This window comes from Schistocerca americana, chromosome 3 (assembly GCF_021461395.2).
Source record: "Schistocerca americana isolate TAMUIC-IGC-003095 chromosome 3, iqSchAmer2.1, whole genome shotgun sequence".
NCBI classification, from domain to species: Eukaryota; Metazoa; Arthropoda; class Insecta; order Orthoptera; family Acrididae; genus Schistocerca; species Schistocerca americana.
Window position 1 is genome coordinate 864,013,062 of NC_060121.1, and position 11,230 is coordinate 864,024,291.

Sequence of the window (11,230 nt, forward strand, 5' to 3'; positions counted from 1 at the left end):
GACGCCATTCTGACCAGTGGTGTTATTTCTACAGCGGTTTGAAAGTTTAACTTCAATTATTATCACTCTGTATTTCTCCTGTTACTACTTGGTGCGTAAGTATTTTTACATATCCAATTATATAATTGAATATAATTATATTTCTCTGCAACCGTTTGATGAGTACTTTTGTTTTATCTCTCTAGGAGAAAACAAATCTAAATTTTATGGAAATGTGCAAGCTTTTGGAGCCAGTAGCTCCTCCTTCTGGCTGAAAGGTTGATGGGGAAGGATGAAGGGAAAGGACTGTCTATGTTTAGGAAATGGGGAGAGTTACACTAAAGTCACCATGAACCCCAGGTCAGGGGGCACTTTACCAGACAGGATGACAAGGAAAGAATTACTTCAAAATAGCCTCTAAGGCAAACTGGCCAACTCTGACATGTCCACAAATTTTAATTTTTGACAAACTTTTCAGCAATGAGGCAACCAGGGTTTAACCTTTAAAAGGAATTATTTTGTTTTTAGCAATGAAACTCTGCAAGAAGGAAAGTCTGTAATATGTATTAATTACAGATGGATTCAGCATTGCATTTCAACTAGTAATAAGACCAGACATGATTCAGATGATGAATTTCTAATCTAACAGAACACAATAATATAAGACAAATAACTAAAAAGTGTGACAATAAGTTTATTTACATAACAATGTTAGGATAAAACATCCAATCACACAACCTGTCAACAACAAAAAAATCACAGATAAAACATCCTCTGCAGTCAAAATATTGCAGTCACATTTCTCATATATTTGCTTTGCACTCACTAAGATGGGACTGATGTATGAATTCTCAATCCATGCATTTCCTTAATTTGTTCCTTGAGGGCCTAGAAAACATAAAAGTACATTAATACCAATCCTGTATTCAGATGCTATCATGTAGAGAGTCTATGTACTTGTAAACTTACATTGTTTACTAAGCGATGCTGTTTGACTGTATTAAGACCTTTAAACTCTGGAGCCTCCACAGAAATTTCAAACATTGCTCCACAACCACCTAAAACATAGATAACACAAAAGCTATACATTGCTATTGTTTTATTTCTTTTTTTTCTTAGGGTTCTCACTCATTACAAATTTACTTTGTACCATAAACCAACTATCTGATCATTGTATTAAACATCTCTGATCTTTGGTTACCTGTTTCATGAACTGAAAATCTACACAAGAATACAATTTCATTCATTCATTATATTCTGTACAGTCAAGTGTCAGCATAAGAAGACGTCTCAGATTGCACTGGGCTGGGCATGGCAACTTCATGTGCCAACCTCAACCAATCATGTAATGCAGTTTTGTAAATTTCTGTATGGCAAAACTATAGTTCTGACATCGCCAGACAGAAAACAATTGTTCTTGTTTGGCAGTACAGAGCTAAAAGCTGGTAACAGCACTGCTAGCTGTCAGGGATCATTTTATGCCAACTCGTACTGTAGATCCGATCATAAGAAAGCACTGATGTGGAATGAGCCAAGGCACACATTAATACTGAGAACCATGTGTTAGAAATGAATTCTGCACACTAAACAGCTACACGCTACTTTGTGGAAACTCTGGCTACAGCAAAACAGCTGCTTCTTTGAAGAATGAGCTATTGTTTCCTCAGTTGTACTATGTAGTTGCTGTTTATATAATATTATTTGCATAGTATTTAACTGACTACGATTTTATTTGTCAAAGAATAAAATTTATTAACAGAGTGAAAGCAGTGAGGCCTATTTACAATAAATATATGCTGTTAACATGAATTTTCAGTCTTCTGAATCTAGCCATGTAACACATACAGTGTGCCATACATTTTCACAAGGAGTAAGGAAACTGAACATGAATGTGCACCTGCAGGATCCTGGCACATCTTGATCTTCCAAATATTCTGTCTGATATATTAGGAGTTATGATTAACTGTCTTCATAGTACGATGAAGAAAGACCATTACGTACCATGTAAAATAAGCAATGAGCACCAGATGCACACATGAACAAAGTGTTGGAGATTGTAGTTCAGCTTCAAAACAGAAAACCACTTTAGGGGTATGGGAATGAGACTAGACAGGATGGAAGGCCTGTGGAGACTGGGAGTCCAAGGTAGAAAGAGATGTTAGCTTGAAGTATGAGTTGGAAGGGCTCTGCAAATGGAGGATCAAGCTTGCTCTAGGACAAAAATTGTAAATGAAGGTATTTATCTTGAATGTTCAAAAATATCAGTAGTTAAACCGACATGTAAGAAAGGAGATATAGCATCTCCGCAATATAGGCCTAAACTTTCTAAGAAATTTAATATATTTAATATATTAGCCACACTGGTGGTTTCAGCTCTCTGAGACTGCAGACGTGTGTGCAAGTTACGTTTGCGTGTGTGTGTGTGTGTGTGTGTACTCCGCTATATGGTGAGTAGCAACTTTCCTTCTCTGGTATTGTTACATTCCATCCTGGATTTTCCATTGTTTGTTTTTTGCTAAACGTATATCACTTAGACCCATAATATAAAAAGTAATAAAATATTTCATGGATAAACAGACGAGTCAATGTTTGACTCTAACGATATACTTATCACCTCATAGTATGATTTCAGGTCCAGGCTTTCTACAGTCAAAGCACTATAGAGCATAGTAGCAAAAATATACAATTGTTTTGAGCATAGTATATTATCAGTGCAACACTATTGCAGCTCAGAAAACCTTTCGACATGGTCTCCCACAATATTCTCATAAAAAACTCTACCAATATGGACTGAGAGAGAATGCTCTATACTTAATGCAGTCTTGCTTAGACAATAGAAAATGGTTAGTTAAACCAAATAACCAAAAGTCAGAATGTCTTCCAATTGTAAAGGCTATACCTGGGGGATCTGCTCTGCTACATGCAGATGACACAAATCTCATCCTGTGTGATACCAATTTTGAAAGTCCAAAACACAGCATGGCAGTAGCAATGCAGAGATGCACTACTTGGTGTGAGGCAAACATACTGCAGAAGAATGACATTAAAACCGAAAACATTTTATTCAGTCTGAATGCTCTCAGTCATAATAACAAAACAGTCAAATTATAACGATTTCATGTGGACCAGAAGCTCAGCTGAGTACCCACACAGGAAAATTATGTGGCAGACTAGCATCTATCATCTATCTGCTGCACAAACTGAGAGGCAGTGTCAGTAAAGAACTATTATATGCATATCTTGCATTCTTCCATTCCCACCAGAGTTATGGGATACTATTATGGGGATATTCTGTGTTGAAATGGCATAAGAAAACTGTAAGGTACATTGCAGGAGTTAGCCCATGTGAATCATGTCAAGATTATTTTAACAGAAAAATAAGAGGAGGCAAATGCAAAATGTTAGGCAAATGATGGTACCCCTTAGGGAAATGGCAGCAAGGGATAGGAATGGACACTAGATGCACTCAATGTGTATGCCTGGGGGTCTAATGTAACATGTTAAAGAGGCTATGCCAGCAGCCACTGAGGGAACATGGTGCACACAATTTCAAATTGTGGCACACGTTGGAACAGATGATACCTGTTGTCTGGGCTCTAAGGTCATTCTTGGGTCATTCCAATGACTGGCAGATCAGACTGAGAAGACCAGCCATGCGCGTTGAGTTTCAACGAAGCTCACAGTTTGCAGCCTTGTCCCCAAAACTGATCGTGGCCCCTTGGTTCTGAGTTGAGTGGAAGGACTGAACCAGAAGCTTCAAAGGTTCTGTAACAAGTCAGACTGTGACTTCCTGGACTTGTGCCATAGGTGTCAGAACTGTAGGGTTCCCCTAAATGGGTCAGGTGTGCACTACACATCTGAGCCTTACTATGTGTGGGATGCACACAAGGGTTTGTTAGATTACATGACTCTCCATCCAATCCACGTAACGATACCTGCAGGAACCCTAAAAGTGTCAGTGTATGATCGGCAGAAATGGCTACCAGAGGTGAGAGTATTAAAATCCTAATGGTTAACTGCCAAAGCAGTCACAATAAAGTGCCACAGTCTAAAGTGCTCCTGAAAAGCAGTGAAGCTCACATAATACTCGGTACAGAAAGCTTGCTGAAACCTGAAATTGATATCAATGAGATTTATGGGGAAAATTTACATGTGTTTTGAATGGCTACACAAATGGGAAATGTAGATGGTGTATTTGCTGCAGTGGAGAAAACACTCAAATCCACTGAGAGACAAACTGAACCACACCTGAGATCGTTTGTGCAAGACTTAAGTATCAGGGATAGGAATAAAATGATAACTGGATCCTTCTATTGTGCACTAGACTCACCTGTTGTAGCCAAAACCTTTAGAGAAAATCTCAGTTCATATGTACGCAAGTTTCCAATTATACTGTAATGATCGGTGGAGACTTATCATCCAACAAGAAATGAGAAATTACAATTTTGTTAATAGTGAGTGTAATAAGACATACTGTGAAACATTACTAAATGCCTTCTATGAAAACTACCTGGAACAAACAATGGAAAATCCAGGATGGAATGTAACAATATATGAGAAGAAAAGTTGCTACTCACCATATAGTGGAGATGCTGAGTCACAGATAGGCACAACAAAAAGACTCACAATTAAAGCTTTCAGCCATTAAGGCCTTCATCAGCAATAGACACTTACACGCGCACACACACACACTCTCTCTCTCTCTCTCTCTCTCTCTCTCTCTCTCTCTCTCTCTCTCTCACACACACACACACACACACACACACACACAGACACGCGCGATTGCAGTCTCAGGCAACTGAAACAACAACAACAACAACAACAACAACAACCACCACAAAACCACCACCTAGAACAGAGATAGGAACCCCACTCATGATGGAAATATATTGGATCTAATGGCACAAATAGACCTGACCTCTTTGAGGATGTTCACATTCAAACTGGTGTCAGTAACTCATTACCAAAGTTCAAAGGGTAACTTAAACAAGCAGAAATATACACATGTGTAATAAACTAGATACAAAATCAGCAGTGTCATATCTCAAGGAGGAAACAAACTTTCAGCACAGGACAGGAGCATGCAGAGGAGCTATGGCTCAAGTGTAAAGGAATAGTTTACCATATATCTTATAGATATGTACCCAACAGAGTGTTCATAACAGGAGGGAACCTTCATGGTATACAGTCACTGCAAAGAAACTTTTAAAAGAAACAGAGACTGCTGCATAATAGATGTAAAACCATAGGGCTATAGATAGAGATGCTGAATGAAACAATTTTGGATGTCAAGTGTGCACTATGTGATGCCTTCAGTGACTACTGTAGCAGAATATTGTCAAATGATCTTTCACACAACCCAAAGAAATTCTGATCGTATGTACAGGCTGCACTTCACAGTGGTTTGCAGAGTATAGATGTGGATAATGACAGTGTCTAGCCTATATGTCTACAACTGCCTTGTCTATTATGAAGAGAATCTAAGTAAGTTTGACCTAAGGGGGACAATCCATGGCTATAACACAAGAAGGGAACATATTATTAATATGCCATATACTAGACTGTCAAAGACCCATAAGAATTACAAATATCTTGGTCTTGTCTGCTTCAACAAATTATCTGAAAATGCCTACATAGCAGCAGTAAATAAATTTAAAAGTAGTGTTTTGAGAATGATGAAAAGTGAAGTAATTTGCTCTGCTCAAGAGATCCTCAAGTATGTGACAAATGACCCATATTTCATATGAGAATATATAATAAATTAACAACAGACTATATACAGGGCAATTTTTACCAACATGTAAAAACTTTCAGAATTGATTAATGAGAGTTTAGAGAATAAAAAACGTCTAATGAACTTGTGTCTGGAAATGCATGGTTTCTGTGGTACGGATCATTCATTCAGTCATACTTTGCTATAGAGACTGCAGTCTAATATATGCTGCACCATGCAGCCACAGTTACAGTATGAGTGATTTCCTCCTAGAGGGTGGCACTGTTCTTCATATGTCATGCCCTAGCACCCTCTCCTGCCATAGTAATTGGTAATGTTGTGTCCGATTCACTACTCTTGCTGACTCACCTTGTAGTGGATTTGATACAGTATTGTACACAATGGTTTCGTATTCTAATCGAGTGCTTGCCGACATGATGTTTACTTACGGAAAAGCAAATGGCAATGAGCAGCAAGGTTGTATCAGGAGGCCTATCCCTGGCGTCAACAACCACAGCATTCAATGTTTGCAATAGTGTTTTGCCATTTGTCTGAGACAGGGTTTTCAGAAAGCAGGAAATCATTAAGGACATACCCGAAATGTTCGGACACGAATCTTGGAGGAAAATGTGATTAACATTGTGGAAAGTGACTGCCATGTCAGTAACACAGTTTGCCTGCCAGTACAGGGTAAGCCAGACGACCGCGGGGAATATTCTCCATGGCGATTGTTACTACCCTTATCACTTTCGTGTGCAGGACTTGTTAGCAACAGACTTTCCACATCAGGAGCAGTTTTGTCACTGGTTTCTTCATTGGGCAACCAAGATTCTGGGATTTGTGTCATCCGTTCTATTCACAGGTGAGGCCACCTTTAAGCACAGTGGTATCTTCGACTTTTGTAACAGTCATTTGTGGGATAGTATGCAGAATCCCCACAGTATTGTGACAGAATCATCAGCATCAGTGCTGCCAGAATGTGTGTGCTCTACGTAACATGTGTGCAAATGAATGTACTGCACAAATGTTTAGTGGATTTTGGTGTTAGTTACTGTTTTTTTATATATATGCAAAAGATACATACTACGTAGTCTACACAATGAGAGGCATCTTCAAACATATAATGTTTACCGCGGATTTGACTTTAAATATATGATGCAGAAATCTTCTTCTACAGGGACTGAGTCACATCAATAATGGAAACCATGTCGGGTCCTTACGTAACTGAAATATTTTACAGATTATTCCAACTAAACACTGTCAAATCTAAATGTAACATTAATTGTAAAACTGTTGAATCAGGCTTGATTTCTAGAGTAAACGCGTGGTACTGCAGCAATATTTAGGTTTGTATAAAACGTGCACATGCTTAGACAAAAGTACCAATATTTACTCCACAAAGTACATTAATACTTAATCGTGAAGGCTGTGGAAGCTAGTAGTTACCATACCCGAAATATCAACTACATCAATACTTTTCGCCTTTGGAAACTGCTGTCGTAAAATCTCTTTTAATCTGTTTTCCAAGTCAGTGCTTTTGCCGGGGTTGTTTCCATTTTGAACACGGCTAAATAGCTAGAAATGAAGAATTCAGAAATTAGTCTTGATGTATCGTATCACGTTTTGAATCAGCAAGTTCATGTTCCAAAACAGAAAAAAAGAACCAAAAACTAAATCTACTGACCGCAAAAGAACGAGTCCCGCGCACAGTCAAACACAGGTTCCGAAACATATTTCACATGAGAGTGAGGGAATTAGTCACTTGTTCCGAATTATGTTGCAACATAGGATGTAAGAATGTGTATTTTCGGAGGTCTACACCTGTAGCGCATATCACTACACAAACCGAAACAGTGTGCCCTTGTCGTGAGTTTCTCATGTACATGATATTTAAACTTCTCAGAGATATGACAAGAATAACACTAAAACAACTGCGCCGTGAAGAGCACCCCATTTGAAAACGATGTGACCACATTTCACCCAAGAAATACGCAGAGTGCATTAAATTACAAAGAAAAGTTCTCGTGAGTAATGTCCAAGAAATCCTTTTCGCCTTATTAAGCTTATACGTTGTTCATGAATCCATAATTTTTAATTATGTTATTGCAAGGGCTCCCGCATGTTTTCATGTCATAGGTGCAAAACATTTTCCCCAAACGTGATTTAGAAGTTTTGGGGTCATTGTTATCTGCTCGCCATTTTCTCCTACTGGTCTCTAAAGTGCATTTTTATCCCTTAACTGTGCTGATAGTGTCTATAAACGTAATCCATGCCCGCCTTTCCCCCGACCCCCGCTCCACACTGCGCTTATGTTTTGTAATACTTCTTGAGTTAAATGCCAGATGTCGTTGGACCTTTTCGTAATCTTCGTAGACATTGTCGTGTAATCGTTGCAGGTAGCGGTGTGCATTGTTGATGCCCAAAGGTGAAATATCGCAACTATTAATCGTTTGGACCCCATCAGCATGTAGATGCTGCTAGCAGCAAACCAAAGGAAAACAGATGCAGAGAAAAATCTTCATGAACCAAAACTACAGTTCTTAACAGATGCACAATTCCAGTATGCTGTTCTGTACTCAATATAAGGGATTTTAACAGCACTATTAGTAATGCAAAAATATTTAGTGCAATAGACAGCACCAAAGCACATTCACAAATTCCCATGGCGCCAGCTGAAATCAAGAAAGCAGCAGTAACAACACCATTCGGCTTGTATGAGTACCATTGGATGACATTTGGTCTCAGGAAGGCCACACAAACCTGGCAGTGGTTCATGGACGAAGCTGTCAGAGAATATATTCTGTTATTTGCTACATGGATGAAATCCTCGTATTTTCAGATACAATAGAACAACACACATTACACCTGTGACAGCTTTTCAGCCACCTACAAGAATGTGGAATAATTATTAATGTAGCAAGGTGCGTATTGGGAAAATGCAAGGTTAAATTCATGGGGTACTTGGTCTCCCCAGCAGGATTGTCAGTATTGCCAGAGCATGTCAAAGCAGTATGACAGGTGCCTCTTCCCAAAGCTTTCAATGGTCTCTGCTGACTCTTAGACATGCTGAACTACTATTGATGACACCTGCCTCACTTAGCCTCCATCCAGCAACTGCTCACAACATTATTCACTAGCAAGAACACTACAGGGAATCGTAAGGTGCCGTTGACTATGGGCACCAAAGTAGCTTTCTAGAACCTCAAGAGATGTCTAGCACAGACAAGATTCTGGGAACCCAAGATTGAATGCATCCTTGGCACTTACAGTGGATGCAAGCCAAACAGCTGTGGGAGCAACATTATAACAGAAAGGGTGTCATATGAAACACCTTGCAGCTGCCTCGTTTCCAAACTTACGAGGGCTATTCGGAAATTAAGGAACGATATGTCGCTAAATGGAAACCACAATGAAAATCAAAACTGTTTAGTTTGCAACTGTTAGCTACACCTTCCAGCTTCTTCTCTACACAGTCGCAGCCCAGACTTAGACATCTGTTGCAGCGTTGTTCCAACTTTTCAATTCCCTCGTTATAGAAGACAGCCGCCAGTGTTTTTTGACAATTTTCTGCTCTGGATTGCAGCTCGTTGTCTGTGTCAAAATATTGTCCTCATAGCCAGCGGTTCATTTGAGCAGAGATGAACCTCAGGGGTAGCCAATTACAGGTTGTATTGTGGGTGATCAAACACTTCCCACCGAAAACGCTGCAGGAACATCTTCATTGCCCCTACAGAGTGCAGCAGATAATTGTCGTGTAGAACGAACTGCATGACAATTATGTTATGTGGATTGCATAGCTTCAGGAGAAACCTTTATCCAGGCTCTCATATTTGGCAGGAGACGCTAATTTCTAGCCATCTTTACATTCTCACTGTGAGCTCAGAACTGAAAAGAGCGACATGATGCGATCGATAGGCGTACTAGAGAAAGTGCCCAACGCATCTGTGCAAAGCTTCATCAGATTTTCACAGTATTTTCCATGTCGCTACCGATCGTTCCTTATTTTCCACGTGGACCAGGTAGATTCCCAGATCTCGTGGGACTACGATTGACACGACTAAAGAAAATAAATTGAAACAAACTGAGTGGCAAACTGAGATCTCCGACACCGAAACGTTGGGGTCAGGAGCAGTGGAAGTCATTCCCATTACTGAATCAGGGTCTAGACTTGAGCCAGAAGTGGGAACTGTAACAGAGAAGCTGGACCAGATCAAGATTGAAGCCTTGTCTGTGGTCCAGAGAAGGAAGCTACTCAGGGAAGGGAAAGAATGGCTTCCTAAAGACAAGTGGAGGAAATTAAAAGGGCTTGAACCTAAGACCCCCAAGAAAAAACTGTCTCAGGTTGAAGGGGATATGCAGACCCCCACGTCGAAGACAGGCAGCAAGAGGATAAGTGAGCCCAGAAAAAACCGAGGCAAGAAATAGGGAAACAGACCTATAGTACTGCAGTCTCGGTTTTTAAGATGGCAGTTACCCAGAAAAGCTATCCACTGGTAGCCATTACCTCACAGCAGGAGGAACTTGTACAGATGGCCCTCTTTGAAAAGACTGGTTGGTGGGGGACGCTGGTGCAGGACCCAACTTCAGGAGGGTCTATCTAGATCGTGATGCCCTCATTTTTGTCTGTGAGGGGGTGCAAATGGTGGAATGGCTTAAGGACAAGGTGCCCATGATATCCCTATGGGAAGACGTTAAGCTGCTGGTCAAGATGGCAGCAGAGCTTCTTAAGACAGCAAAGGTATCAATATGGGTACCAAAGATGCTTACAGGTGTCTCCCCTAAGACATTATTCGTGAAAATAGGGGTCCAGAACCCAAAAGTCTCGACAGAAGACTGATCAACCAGAAGGTTGTATCAGAAGGACGAATCCTGATGGTGGAGGTCGGAGAGAAGTCCCTGAAGACTATATGAGAGCAAGGCCTGACTTTGTTTTTAGGGTTCTTGCATGTTATCAAAGACCTCAAAGACAATGATGGTAGCCAGATGGAGACTGGAGGTGCAGCAGATTAATCTGCAGTACAGTAAAGGGGCCTCTGCTGCCCTGAGCCACTGCCTGGGGAGGCAGGAAGTGGACGTGGCTGTGATACAAGAACCCTACTTATATAAAGGGAGTGTATCAGGCCTCGGTGGCACTGGAGGTAAGCTAAGAAACTCTAGAACATGCATCTATGTAAGAAATGGAATTTATTTCATGCCAATGATGGATTCATGCTCTAGGGACCTAGTGACCATCAGAATGTAGCAATGTGAGGAAGGTATCATGAGGGAAATTGTTTTAGCCTCAGCATACCTTCCTTACGAAGATAGTTCTCCTCCTCCTTTGGAGGTGAGAAGACTGGTAGAAGCTTGCCAATGGCAAGGTGACCAACTGTTGGGGGGATGTGACGCCAATGCCCATAACCTAGTGTGGGGCAGCGGGGTCACCAACAGTAGAGATCAGTACCTTCTTGAATTTCTTCTACTGTAGCTAATAACTTGGAGGTCCTGAATAGGGACAATGAACCTACATTCAGTAATAGCATAAGGAAAGAAGTACTT

General features: G+C 40.4%; 1 protein-coding gene across 1 annotated transcript; it reads right to left on the reverse strand.

Annotated features, from left to right (window-relative positions):
- Nucleotides 1-653: 653 nt before the first annotated feature.
- Nucleotides 654-7,593, reverse strand: LOC124606643 (bolA-like protein 3). The gene is made up of 4 exons (XM_047138642.1): nt 7,377-7,593; nt 7,144-7,267; nt 949-1,037; nt 654-867 (listed from the first exon to the last, which is right to left on the reverse strand). Exons 1-4 carry the CDS (start codon nt 7,422-7,424, stop codon nt 805-807), a joined length of 324 nt encoding a protein of 107 aa, XP_046994598.1. The 5' UTR covers nt 7,425-7,593; the 3' UTR covers nt 654-804.
- Nucleotides 7,594-11,230: the final 3,637 nt, after the last annotated feature.

Excerpts from the sequence above, each read along its gene's own strand:
- LOC124606643 (XM_047138642.1), bottom strand. The coding sequence starts at position 7,424 with ATGTTTCGGAACCTGTGTTTGACTGTGCGCGGGACTCGTTCTTTTGCG. Across the intron at positions 7,268-7,376 it reads GCGGGACTCGTTCTTTTGCG|CTATTTAGCCGTGTTCAAAA; the intron begins GTCAGTAGATTT and ends CTTCATTTCTAG. Across the intron at positions 1,038-7,143 it reads TGATGTAGTTGATATTTCGG|GTGGTTGTGGAGCAATGTTT; the intron begins GTATGGTAACTA and ends TCTATGTTTTAG.